General features: G+C 43.7%; 1 protein-coding gene across 1 annotated transcript; it reads left to right on the top strand.

The window, feature by feature from the left end:
• The first annotated feature begins 2,854 nt into the window (after nucleotides 1-2,854).
• On the top strand, nucleotides 2,855-3,403 carry LOC110299276 (60S ribosomal protein L11-like). Its single transcript, XM_021168938.1, has one exon. The coding sequence runs from the start codon at nucleotides 2,870-2,872 to the stop codon at nucleotides 3,401-3,403; it is 534 nt and encodes a 177-aa protein (XP_021024597.1). The 5' UTR covers nucleotides 2,855-2,869.
• Nucleotides 3,404-14,479: the final 11,076 nt, after the last annotated feature.

The raw sequence follows: 14,479 nt of genomic DNA on the forward strand, positions 1-14,479 counted from the left end.
AAGACCTGGACCACACATTTTATCCCATGGCTGAGGCAGCTTTCATAGCATTGTGGTCTTGCATCAGAAGTGGCAAACAAGTTGTCAGAACTGAATAGAGGGCCAAAAAGTGGACTGAATGTGAAATTATCAATTGTAAAGCTGTCTTGTGCCTCAGCATAAGCACAGATCTTTCTTTCAATGTACTTGGGAAAAAAAAATATCCCAGCCAGATGTAGTGCCTCACGCCTTTAATCCCAGAACTTGGGAAGCAGCAGAGACAAGCAGATCTCTGAATTAGAGGCCAGCCTGGGCTACTAAAAAACATAGTCCAGGACAGCCAGGGCTACACAGAGAAGCATGGTCTCTGGAAAAAAAGATTCACATCTTCACATTTTAAACATTTTTTATCCAAAACTGTATTACATGACTCTTGGTGTTGGTCAGTGTTTCATTTCTAGGATTGTCTCGTCTTTACTAGTTTAAATGTTTTCAAACTTGCTCGCCAACTGGTCACCTAAGCTCTCTATAACTAACTAGAGATAATTTTTTTTAATATAAGGAACTTAATTTCCTCTTGTCTTTTTCTGTCTCATGTGTCCCAGACTGGCCTCAAACACACTCCAGGATAGCCATAAACTCCTGGTCTCCCTGCATCCATCCATCAAGTGCTAGGATTACAGACCCTGACTATAATCCTGGGAATGTAGCCCAGGGCTTCACGCATGCATGCTACACAAGCAAGCTGAGTAGCCAGCTCATCCCTGATATCTTTGATGCCTGTAGTGCAAGATCTAGTTTCTGTTAGTCTACTCCTTTTTTCATGTTGCTGTTTCCCCCCTCCCGCCCCTTTCTGGTATTTTCCCTGTAGGAGGACCCCAGTCTTTACAAATGTTCTAGCCACTCTCCCTTCCTTCTCAGCGCACATCTGAGCTTTTCATGTGCACCCTCCCCATCCTTGTAGACTGTAGCTCTTTATCTTTTAAACTGAAATTAGTCATTAGGATCCTTTCCTTAACTGAGAGACAAGTCCCCAGAGATGAATATGCCATTAGAGCAGCCACAGACAGTGCTTTCAAATAGCAACATTTCCTCTGCCTATAGCTTGTCAAAATCACAGCCTAAGTTATACAGAAGTACAATAGCCGGGTTGATCTGTAAGTGTTAAATGTCACTGACAGCAAAACAAAAATGCCACTAAAAGTTGCCTTATTGCCAGGTGGTGGTGGCGGTGGTGCACACATTCAGTCCCAGGGCTTGGGAAGCAGAGGCAGGTGGATCTCTGTGACTTTGAGGCTGCCCTGGTTACATGGAGAAACCCAATCCTGGGGGGAAAAAAGGCATTATCTCCATAGATCAGATTTACAAAGGCGCAAACCAACACTTTGAAGCACCTTTCCCCAAGTAAAACGTAACACCAGCTTAAATCGAAATGGGCTTTAAAACTGTTGATGTGTATCTATCTGAAGCTGAGAGCCAGTAAACTGGCTCAGCATCATCGAGCTCACCTTGAAAGGCAAATGACCTGAATTCAATCCCTAGGACCCACAGAAAGGCAGAGGAGAGTGCGAACCCCAGGATTGTCATTGGACCTTCCCACCTGTGCCTTGGGCATCCATTCATGCAACCCTACCCCTCCTCACATTATAAACACTGCAATCCTGAAGACAGTATAAAACACCTCAAAACTCAACTCGTTTGCCACAGTAAGTTTCCTCATAAAAACTTTTCTTGGAATTAATAAAATCTCTCATTTTAGAAAATGGGTTGTGGACTGGAGAGATGGCTCAGTGGTTAAGAGCACCAAGTGCTCTTCTGAAGGTCCTGAGTTCAAATCCCAGCAACTACATGGTGGCTCACAACCATCTGTAATGAGATCTGACGCCCTCTTCTGGAATGTCTGAAGACAGCTACAGTGTACTTAGATATAATAAATAAATCTTAAAAAAAAAAAAGAAAAAGAAAAAAGAAAGTGGGTTGCAATAGATCCCAGAACTATGTTTTCCTCTCAATACATTCAAATGAACCAAGGGTTCCATCCATTTCACGGTTTTCTTTTCAGTTGGGTTATTCAATAGCCTTTCCCTTCCCATGGAGAAAAAGCAGGCTGCCCTTGTAGGCCTGTCACAGAGCTACCATCCTGCCAGCTCTTGGGAATTCTCTCTGATACAGCACGCTTCCATCAAGTCATAGTTCCACCCAGTATCTTTTTTTTTTTTTTAGGTATTTTTTCTTTTAATTGAAAATAATTTTTTTTCATACAGTGTAGTCTGATTGCTCTTTCCCCTCCCTTAACTTCTTCCAAATATCCCCACTTCCCTACCCAAGTTCATACTCCTTTCTCACTCTCATTAGAATATAGTAATAATAATAAAAAAATAAAAGCAAACCAGAACAGGACAAAACAAACAGTGTCCTCTCTTACCATTTGGAGTTGGAGACACATGTTCTAATAAATCCATGAATAGAGTCCACAGAAGATAAAAATGTGTCACTCTGTGATGTCAGAGATCTTCTTACCCCATGGACTCTGTGTGAAAAATTATTTTCACTCACACTTGAACTGTAGAATTCTGTACTACAATTTCTGATATCAGTAAGGAGTTCAATGCTATTTTGATTAATCCATTTCTACACTCATCATTGTGGAAGGGATCATTGTGGCATTTCCCCTTATTTTAAGGAATACACACACACACACACAAACACACACACACGTACATGCTTGGGGTGAGGGTAGAGGGGGACATCAGAGGACAGTTTCTACCATATAGGGCTCACAAATCAAACGCACACCATTAAGCTTGGTGGCAAGTGCTTTTTCTGGCCAGCCCTACTTTTGTTTCTGAGTTGTATAAAACTTTTGATGTCGCTCTCCCTGTTCTCCACCATGGCACAAGATCAAGGGGAAAAGGAGAACCCCATGCGGGAACTGCGCATCCGCAAGCTCTGCCTCAATATCTGTGTCGGGGAGATCAGAGACAGACTGACCTGGGCAGCCAAGGTGTTGGAGCAGTTCACAGGCCAGACCCCGGTGTTCTCCAAAGCTAGATACACTGTCAGGTCCTTTGGCATCTGGAGAAATGAGAAGATTGCTGTCCACTGTACAGTCCGTGGAGCCAAGGCAGAGGAAATTCTGGAGAAAGGCCTGAAGGTGCAGGAGTATGAGTTGCGGAAAAATAACTTCTCAGATACTGGATACTTTGGTTTTGGAATTCAGGAACACATTGACCTGGGCATCAAATACTACCCAAATATTGGTATCTACGGCCTGGACTTCTATGTGGTGCTGGGTAAGCCAGGGTTCGGCATCGCAGACAAGCACAGAACAGGCTGCATTGGGGCCAAACACAGAATCGGCAAGGAGGAGGCCATGTGCTGGTTCCAGCAGAAGTATGATGGAATCATCCTTCCTGGAAAATAAACTTTATTCAAAAGGCCAATAAAATTTTCTCAGAAATGCAAAAAAAAAAAAAAAAAAACTGTTGATGTCTTGATCTCTGTGGGAAACTTGATCATCATCATGACGTTAGAGCTGAGCCAGTGGAGCATCATTACTACTAACTGGTCCATCTTGATGATGCCGTTGAGGAATCAGCTCTTTCTACAAAGGATGTAGAGCAAGACCTTTGAGAAGTGTGTGCATCCTTCTGTCCTGTGTAATACAGCCTAGTAATGTCTTCATTCTTCATGACATTTAACTCCAAACTCGAGCTAGTGGTCATTGGTTTTGCCCTTTTCCTTTCTTATCTATCACTCTATCACTCTATCTATCTATCTATCTATCTATCTATCTATCTATCTATCTATCTATCTATCTATCTATCCATCTATCCATCCATCCATCCATCCATCTATCCATCTATCTATATCTCTATCTCTCTACCTCTATATTTACTATCTCTATCTCCTTTTTTTTTTCTTTCTTTCTCTTTTGGAGACAAATTCTATGTAGCCCTGGCTGTTCTTGAACTCACTGTATAGACCAGGCTGACCTCAAACTCCCACAGCTCTGCCTGCCTCTGCCTCCTGAGTGCTAGATTAAGACATAGCCACCACATCCCACTGCTCTTCCTTTGTTTTTAGCCTTGAAGTTTTTCTTTTGAATTTTGCTGTGGATGTCTGAACATGTGTGTTTGGGGACTTGCTATGAAAAAAAAAAAAACAAAAAACAAAAACAGTCCTGGGCCTCTGTCCTTAGTCTGTCCTTAGCATCCACCTTTGGTGACCACTGACATCTAAGATTTGTAAAGCTCAAGAGGTGCCTTGCTGGTTTGCACGTGAGTCTTTTCCATCTGGAAAGCCATGCCTTTGGACTCTAAAAACCATGATTTATGGATAATAATTCCCATTTGTTTCTGCATTACTTTTTTTTCCTGAGATTCATTATTTGGGTTTATATTTCCTGGACTAAATTCCTGATTTTCATATCCTTTCTTCTTAATTTCAAACTTTAAAAAATGTATTTATTTGTGGGGTGGGGTTGTCACAATGCATGTGTGCAAGACAGAGGACAATCTGCAGTAGTCACTTGTCTCCTTCCACCATGTAGGTCCTACAGATCAAACTTAGGTCATCAGGTTTGGGGGCAGGCATCTTTACTTACTTCTGTTGACATAGCATATCTTAGTGTTCTATTGCTTGCTTTTCTGACCTTCTCCTTTTCATAACACCCTGTTCTCTTTCGTGGCCATAAGAGGACATGTGAAGATATGGTATGTGTGGTGGTTTGAATATGCTTGGCCCATGGGAAGTGACACTATTAGGAGTTGTGGGCCTATGGAATGAGGTGTAGCCTTGTTAGAAGAAGACTGTCACTGTGTAGGTGGGCTTTGAGGGCACCTATTCTCAAGCCCCACCCAGTGTGAAATGAGACCCTCTTCCTGGCTGCCTTCAGAAGACAGAAGAATCCTCTCCTGGCTGCCATTGGTTCAAGGTGTAGAACTCTCAGATCCTCCAGGACCATGTCTGTGTGCATGTTGCCGTGCTTCCTGCCATGATGATAATGGACTGAAACTCTGAACCTGTATGCCAGCCCCAATTAGATGTGTCTTTTTTTTTTTTTTTTTGGTTTTTCGAGACAGGGTTTCTCTTTATAGCTCTGGCTGTCCTGGAGCTCACTTTGTAGACCAGGCTGGCCTCGAACTCAGAAATCCGCCTGCCTCTGCCTCCCGAGTGCTGGGATTAAAGGCGTGCGCCACCACGCCCGGCTAGATGTGTCTTTTATAAGAGTTACCTGGGCCATGGTGTCTCTTCACAGCAATAAAACCTAACTAAGATGATAGTATATTTTTAAGAGGATTTCTTGGCACCGCTTGCTTTAGGAGTATATGGCTATGAGTTTATCAGGAGGGGTAAGGGGTATTCAATGGATCATCTCATTTTAAGTTCTCCAAGTACTTTTCTTGCTCACAGAGGAATCCTCTGCTCCAGAATGGGGTGGAGAAGATGGGCTGGTACAGAACTGCACACCAGGAACTTAAGGGAGCCAAACAGGCTTTATGTGTAGGCCTTGAATGGACGGCTGGTATGCTCTCTATAGAACTCCTGCTCTGCCATGCAGGATCCTCAAGTCCACAGTTCTTCCACATACTGAGGCTCAAAAGACAACCTCATACTGGGGCCGCCTGAGGAGTTTACAAAATACTGAAGCCTGGGTGGGTGCTGCCTCCAGAGTTTTCACTTCCATGATACATCTAGGATATCTTCTACACACAGGAATTTTAAAATCTTCCCCAATAGAGTCCAGTGTGCAGCCAAGATCAAAACCATGACTCTCTCTGGTTGGACATCCCCAGAGTTTGCCTCCGAGCTTGTGTTAGGTGGCTCCTTTGCAGCCTTGCCTTCATTCTTACTTCCAGAGTTACCCTCTACCCATCAGTAGCCAGTATTAGGACTGGGTGTTTCCAGGTTCTGGTCATCTTATTTAAAGCATTAAAAAATATATAAATAAAATAAAAGAGGGGCATACCGATTACGAAGTTGCATAAGGGCTTTATCGAGAAGCAAGGCAGTGGTATAGATCAGATATGCTGTCAAGAGTGACAAAGGACCAGGTAAGTGGTAGAGTACTCAAGGGTCCTAGTTATTGCCCAGGACTTCTGTTATAGGGTGTTAGGAGAAGGAGGGATAAGTTGCTAAGGGATATAGTTTGGGTGGTTCTGTAATTTGACTGACATGCTTGGATTGTGTAAGACTGTTCATGTCCCTTCCTGTGATGCATCTGATTTTAATCATATGCATTGCCACATTTGCATAGTTATAAGAAGGTAAAGGGACTCTTTCTAAAAGTTCAGTCAGAGGACACAGTTCCACATGATTGACACACAACCAAAACCAGTCTAGGCTGCTCTGATCCCTACTTTCAGGCCTAGACAAGCTCTAGAATGAATGTGAATGGAAACCAACCTGAGGTAAAGGGGTTTAGAGGTCAGCTTGCAGCAGCTGGGATCTGATGCAGTCAACAGCAGAAGGAGGATCAGAGCAGGACTGGGGAGCTCTGGTTCGCAGAGTCTGGTCCAGCATCCCTGGTATGCACTGGCACTCCTCTTTGGCATACTTCAGCATATCTTTCAGGTGATAAATCATTTCTAGTTTGTCTACAACTCTGTCAGCCAGTTCCACCCTGGTCTCTGCCTCCTTGACTTTAATTTTTTTTCTTCATCATATTTGTTGCCATTTTAAAAAAGACTTATTTACTTTATTTTGTGTGTATGTACATTTTACATATATGTGTACCAGGTTTGAGATATCTGAAAGGACAACAGAAGGCATCGGATTCCCTGGAACTGGATGGTCGTAAGCTGTCCTGTGGGAGCCTGGATGTGAGCAGGGGTCCTCTGCAAGAATAGCCAGTGTTCTTGATGGCTGAACCAGGTCTCCAGCTCCTTTGTCTTCTTTTAAAGACTTTCCCTCAGCAGTTCAGACATTTCAGGCTCGGGTCCATCAGTCTGATGTGCTTGTCCATCTCTCAGCCACAGATCTCTACCAGCTTAGCTCATTTCTCTGGGCATTGAAATCTCCCTGATAACACCAGCTTACAAGCCACTTCTTCATGGGACCTCTCTGCTTAGCTTCTTTCTAGATTCCCTTCACCATTCAGAGTCTGGCTGTCAATCACCTTCACTCCTGACTGTCAATCACCCTCACTGCTGTCTGTCAGTCACCTTCACTCCTGGCTGTCAATCACCTTCACTGCTGGCTGTCAGTCACCCTCATTCCTGGCTGTCAATCACCTTCACTCCTGGCTGTCAATCACCCTCACTGCTGGCTGTCAATCACCTTCACTCCTGACTGTCAATCACCCTCACTCCTGGCTGTCTGTCAGTCACCTTCATTCCTGGCTGTCAATCACCCTCACTGCTGACTGTCAATCACCTTCACTCCTGACTGTCAATCACCCTCACTCCTGGCTGTCAATCACCTTCACTCCTGGCTGTCAATCACCTTCACTGGCTGTCAGTCACCTCCACTTCTCATGCTCTCATCAGCTTCTTGTTCTGCATCCTTTGACATCTGCAGGCAGGTGCCCTGTGCCTCAGACACAACCCTCTTAGTGGATAAAGTGGTATCTCCTGGTTTTGATTTGTGTTTTCCTAAGGAATGAAAACCAAGACCATGTTTCCTGTGCTTATTGCCTATTTGTGCATTTGAGGGAAATGACTATTTCAATTTTTCCTCAGTTTCTCCAGGAAGAGTGTTTGTTTGGTATTTTCATTTTTGTTTCTGAGACAGGATTTCTTCTCATAGCCTAGGCTGGCTTGAATTCAACATGGAGCCTAGATTAGCTTTCAGTTTATGGCAATCCTCCTGCCTCATCCATCGTGCTCATTTTTGGATTCATTTGTTTTATTTTTCAGTGAGGTCTCCCTAGGTTCCCTCAGAAGGACTTGAACACTTGGACTCAAAGTCCCATCCCCCCTCCTCCGCCCGCCCCCAGCTTCAGACTCTGAGTAGCAAGAATCACAGGCACTTGACCTTGTGTCAAGCTTCTTCCGAACTTTATTGGGCTTTATCCTAGTTGACTTGTAGTCACACAGAATGGATTACAAATATTTCCACCATTCTGTGACCTGCCTTCCCGTGTGTTCTTTCCACAAATTAAACAAAGGTTTTTAAACTGTATGATAATCAACATATGTATTTTCTCTTGATCACTTATGCTTTGGGGGACAGACATGAAACACCACCAGCTGAGCCCAAATCATGGAGATCTACTCTGTGCTTTCTGATAAAACTCCCAACACCAAGCCTGCACGTTCAAGACCAGGATGCATTTTGGATTGATTTTTCTCCATATGTGATATGAAGTGGGGATCAAATTTAAAAGATTATTTTTAGATTTATGTATTTAATCCTCGTGTTTTACCTACATGGATGTTTAGGTGCCCGCAGAGGTCAGAAGAGGTTTCTGATCCCCTGGGACTGGAGTCACATAGACACGTGAGCAGCCCTGTGGGTGCTGGGAACTGAACCCAGGTCCTCTGTAAGAGCAACAAATGCTCTTTTTTTTTTAATTTTATTTATTTACTTAATGTATGTGAGCAAACTGTCACTGTCTTCAAACACACCAGAAGAGGGCATTGGATCCCCATTACAGATGATTTTCAGCCACCATGTGGGTGCTGGGAATTGAACTCAGGACCTCTGGAAGAGCAGTCAGTGCTCTTAAGTGCTGAACTATCTCTCCAGCCGCACAACAAATGCTCTTAATGGCCAAGCCATCTCTCCAGCCCCGTTTAAATGTTTTTGCATGGGAATGTTTCATGTCCCTAAGCCACCTGCTGAGGAACTAGTATTTGCCCTGCTGAAGCTTGTCACCGTTTCCAAAATTGCCTGATGACTGGAGTAAAAAATTATGTCTGGATTCTCAAATTTTAATTAATTAACTAACCAATTAATTATTACACCCACCAACCACAGTTTCCCCTTCCTGCTATCCTCTCAGCCTCTCCATCCCACCCCACCCACTCCTCCTCCATTTCTCTTTAAAAAAAAGAGGAGGACTTCAGTGGATATCAACCAACCCTGGCATATCAGATTGCAGTAGGACTAGCTGCATCCCTTCCTACTGAGCCTAGATGAGGCAGTCCAGCAGGGGGGAAAGGGTTCCAAAGGCAGGCGACAGAATCAGAGACAGTCTCTGCTCCGACTGTTAGGAGTCCCACATAAAGACCAAGCTACACCGTAAGTGAATTCTTGGGTATTTTTTTTTTTGCTGTTGTTGTTGTTTTTTCCTACAACCCTCTTGTTCTCATAATTGCAGGGTGTTTCTATAACTGCTCCCGAGTGAATGACACAGAGACCTGGTATTTTTATTAATGAGCTTCTGGCCCTGTGCTGAGAAGGTTCTGAACTATTCTAGAACCCTCTACGCTGCCTACTATCCATCACATACCCATTTCTTGCCATCTGGTCTTGCCCTGGCTTGTGGTCCATATCTGTCCTCAAGGCTACACTCTCATCAAGACCCATGGCGAATCTTCCTGGTCCATCCACATGGTCTTTCCACACTTCCTCTACCCCCTCCTCCTCTACATCCTTTTCCTCTTTCTCTTCCTCTTCCTCCTCCTCTTTCTTCTTCTTCTTCTTCTTCTTCTTCTTCTTCTTCTTCTTCTTCTTCTTCTTCTTCTTCTTCTTCTTCTTCTTCTTCTTCTTCTTCTTCTTCTCTCTCTCTCTCTCTCTCTCTCTCTCTCTCTCTCTCTCTCTCTCTCTCCTATTTGGGACTCTGTCACTGGTCTCAGATGTCCTCTCCTGCCTAGTCATAGACTGGCCAGCTCTTTATTAACCAATCAGAGATAATGGAGAAGAATTTTTATTTAACACTGAGACCATAGATACAGAGAGCCTAGGTCAGTCCCATGCAGGCTCCCTGGTTGGTGGTTCAGTCTCTGTGAACTCCTATGGACCTGGATTAGTTGATTCTGTGGGGGATTTTGTGGTGTCCTTGACCCCTCTGTTTTCTACAATCCTTCCTACCCCTCTTCCACAGGATTCCTCTACCTCTGCCTTATGTTTGGCTGTGGATCTCTGCATCTGTTTCCATCAGTTGCTGGGCAAAGCCTCACTGATGACAATTACGTTAATGGCTGTCTGCAAGTGTCATTAGCAGTGTCATGGGTCTCAAGCTGGACCAGTCATTGCTTGGCCACTTCCTCAATTTTTGCTCCATCTTTTACCTCTGTACATCTTGTAGGCAGGACAAATTTTAGGTTGAAGGTTTTATAGCTGGGTTGATGTCCCAATTCCTCAGTTATGGTCTTGCCTGGTTACAGGAGATGGTCTGTTCAGACTCAATATTCCCCATTGCTAGAAGTCTTATCTAGGGTCACCCTTATAGACCTGAGAATTTCCATTGCCCTAAGTTTCTAGCTCATCCCAGAGATGTTCTTCTCCATTCCAGTCGTCTTTCCCAGTACTCTCTCCCTCTGCCCCCCATCCCTCCTGTTCCCAGCCCCACCCAACCCATCCGGTCCCCATTTACTACAATGTCTATTCTATTTCCCCTTCTCGGTGAGATTCACATGTCCCCACCTTGAGCCTTCTTTGTTGCTTAGTTTCTTTGGGTCTGTGAACTTTACAGCTAATATCCACTTATAAGTGAGTACACAGCATATTTGTCTTTCTAGGTCTGGGTTACTTCAGTCAAGGTGATCTTTTCTACTTCCATCCATTTGCCTGCAAATTCTCAATTTTATTCCATTCACTTATCTAGACAGAGAGATAATGTATATACACTCACAGATATTTACCTATATACTAGCACCACTGTTATCCTTATGAGGTGCTTTTACATTAAGAAGTGCGAGTTCTCTAACTCTGTTCTTAACATTTGTTTGTTTGTTTTATTTTGTTTCTTTAACGATTTAACTATTTTTAAAAATCTTTTTTATGTGTATGGATGTTTTGCATGCATGCAGTACCCGAGGAGGCCAGGAGAGGGCATCAGCTCACCGGGAACAGGAGTTAGAGATGTTTGTGGGTCACCATATAGGTGCAAAGAACCAAATCTAGATCCTGTGCAAGAGCAGCCGGTGTTCTTGCTGCTGAACCGCCTCTCCAGCCAGCATTCTAAAGGAATGTTTAAAGACCGTTGTGGTTATTCTCAGTCCTTTACATTTCCATAAAATTTTAGGCTCATCTTGTCTATGTTTGAAAAAAAAAAAAAATGGCTGAGATTTTAGCAAAAAAAAAAAAAAAAAAAAAGGGCATTAAATCTGTGCATTGCTTCAGGTAGCATCACGATTTTAGCACTGTATGTTCCAATCCACAAGCAAGATATGGCTATTAAGTTAAATCATCTTTGCTTCATTAGTTTTTATAATTTTATAGTGTACACATCCTTCATTAATCCAAATAGTCAAATAGTACTTTGTTAATCCAATCTATAACTTTCATGCCATTATAAACTGAGGGTCTTTTGAAGGTTATATTACTTTTAGTTTATATATATATATATATATATATATATATATATATATATTCTGTGTGGCTGTACATGTGCACATGCATGCACATGCCATGGTAAACCAAAGGACAGTTCTCAGGAGTCAGTTCTGTCTCTTACTGTGTGAGATCCATCTCAGATCAGCCCTGGTAGTTCTCCCTGCCATCTTTCTGTCAATGATATTGAACAGTGATGGGGTTCTACTTACATCAGGTTAAATATTCTCTGTAGGGCTGGAGAGCTTTCTCAGCAGTTTTGGAGACTTGGGTTCAACCCCCCAACACACACACACACACAGAGTGGCTCACACCCCTATGTAATTCCAATATCAGAGGATATGACAGCCTTTTGTAGCCCCTGCAGGCACAAAGCACACACAAATGGCACAGATACACATGCAGACAAAATGCTCATGCACATAAAAATAAAAATAAAATTTTAGAAGAATAACACATCGTTCTATTCCCATTTGTTGCATATTTGTATTCTGAAAGGCTGTTGGATTTGATCAAATGCTTTTCCTGCCGTTGTTGGCATGGTTTTGAGGGTTTTACCTTATTTTGTTAGCAGAGAGAACTGTAATCCTTTGTTTTCTTATGTTAAGCTAACTGTACATTTCTGGACAAAACCCCACTTGCGTATAATTCTTTTCTATGTATGACTGAATTCAGATTGCTGGTGTTTTATGCAGTTTTCCCCCTTCTATAGAGACACTGGTTTCTGGCTCTCTGTGCTACCGTCATCCGGCTTTGGTATCTGGCTCTCATAAACCAAGCTTGAGGGCGTCGGGGTTCCTCTGAGTTAATGTGTGTGCGTAATGCAATGTCCTGATCTGAACTCTCCATGGTAGATGTAAATTAGCTGTGCAGTTACCATTTGTTTTAAAGGCCCTATCGTGTCCACTGTACTGCCCTTTATGTTGTTGGCCACTGGGTCTCCCTGGGAACTCTCTGGTCCTCTTATTCTTTATCTGTCTTTGCATTCGCACCATGCCATCTTGACTCCTTTAGCCTCCAAAATTGGTTTTATTGAAAATTTTATCCTTATTTCCCACATCCTTTACTTTTCTATACATTTTAGAATTGATATCTCAATATTAGGACTGCAATAATTTGCATAACATAAGATTTCTTATATTTAATCATTTTTTTGGATTGCCTGTCACAGTGGTTTTATGAATGTTCACACCAGAGACTGGAGAGATGATGGCTCAGTGGTTAAGAGAGCTTGGTGCTCTTCCAGAGGACCCGAGTTCAGTTCCCACTACCCAGCTCTGGCAGCTCACAACAACCTGTAACTCCAGTTCCAGGACTCCCAGGACTCCTTCTTCTGGCCTCTGTGGGAACTGCATACATGTCTCCCCACCCCCCTCCCGAGAGAGAGAGAGAGAGAGAGAGAGAGAGAGAGAGAGAGAGAGAGAATAAATCTTGACCCAACATTCACACTGACATACAAGCATAGACAACATCTACTTCAGAACTTCCTTTTATTCCAGGAAACTCTCTTCCCATGAAAGAACTGTTTCCCCTCCTCCAAGATATTCTGGAAATCACCATTTAGTTCCCTCATATAAGTAGAAGCTCTTAGAATGTTTGTCTCCTTATAACTGACTTTATTTCACTTTGCAATAAAATCCTCAAGTTTATTACACATACATGCTGTCAGAATTACCTTTCTTTTGAAGATTAAGTAATATTTAACGCTAAATAATATTTAATCCCTTGTATGTTAATACCACATTAATTTACCCATCCATTCATCTGTTATTCGATGTTTGGTTTATTCCCACTTTTATTTATGTACTCAACTTTTTAATTGAAAAGAAGAAAAGAAGCTAGTTATGAAACATACCTGTAACCCCAGAACTGGGGAGGCAGAGTGGGCAGATCCCAGTGAGTTTGAGGCCAGCCTAGCCTACAGAGTGAGTTACAGATCAGCCAGAGATACATACTCTGTCTCAAAAGGCAAAACAAAACAAAAAGAAGAAGAGGCAGATGAATAGGAGGAGCAGGAGGAGGAGGAGCAGGAGGAGCAGGAGGAGCAGGAGGAGCAGGAGGACCAGCAGGAGCAGGAGCAGGAGGAGCAGGAGGACCAGCAGGAGCAGGAGCAGGAGGAGCAGGAGGAGCAGGAGGACCAGCAGGAGCAGGAACAGGAGGAGCAGGAGGAGCAGGAGGACCAGCAGGAGCAGGAGCAGGAGGAGCAGGAGGAGCAGGANGAGCAGGAGGACCAGCAGGAGGAGTAGGAGGAGCAGGGGGAGCAGGAGGAGCAGGAGGACCAGCAGGAGCAGGAGGACCAGCAGGAGGAGTAGGAGGAGCAGGGGGAGCAGGAGGAGCAGGAGGACCAGCAGGAGGAGCAGGAGGAGCAAGAGGAGCAGCAGGAGGACCAGCAGGAGGAGTAGGAGGAGCAGGGGGAGCAGGAGGACCAGGAGGACCAGGAGGACCAGCAGGAGCAGGAGGACCAGCAGGAGCAGGAGGACCAGCAGGAGGAGCAGGAAGAGCAAGAGGAGCAGCAGGAGGACCAGCAGGAAGAGCAGGAGGAGCAGGAGGAGCAGGAGGAGCAGGAGCAGGAGGAGCAGGAGGGAGGCAGAGGCCAGCAGCAGCAGCTGGGATTGTAACTGGCATTGCAGAGTTAATAGATTGATGTAGGCAGGAATGGGTATCTTAATAAACTGTGTTTTCCATTCCTGATAACGCACTCGAATCTCAGCAGTGTTTACTTGGTGTTACTCAGCATAAAAGGAACTGACTTTTTTTTTTTTTTTTTAGATTTACCCTTAAGTTTTCCAAGTAACAGTCTTAGTTACTTGCCGCAGACCCTCTGGGCCCCTTTGTCTGTGTGGAACGGGTCTCTAGTCTCGGGTGGGCAAAGCATCGGATGAATGACAGACAGAGGCACACAGGAGAGGTTGTGTAGAATCTGAATGTCTTTTGTCAAATCGAGCATCAGACTTTTTATGCAGAAGACAATAAGGAAGTTGGGTGACACACCAGCAAGGTACAAAGAGATTACTGGAATCTTACATAAAACAGAGGAATGCAAACACAGAAGGTCTAA

The sequence above is a fragment of the Mus caroli genome, chromosome 7 (genome assembly GCF_900094665.2).
Source record: "Mus caroli chromosome 7, CAROLI_EIJ_v1.1, whole genome shotgun sequence".
Classification (NCBI taxonomy): Eukaryota; Metazoa; Chordata; class Mammalia; order Rodentia; family Muridae; genus Mus; species Mus caroli.

Bases quoted from the DNA above. Each gene is read 5' to 3' on its own strand.
- LOC110299276 (XM_021168938.1), top strand. From the start codon at position 2,870: ATGGCACAAGATCAAGGGGAAAAGGAGAACCCCATGCGGGAACTGCGC.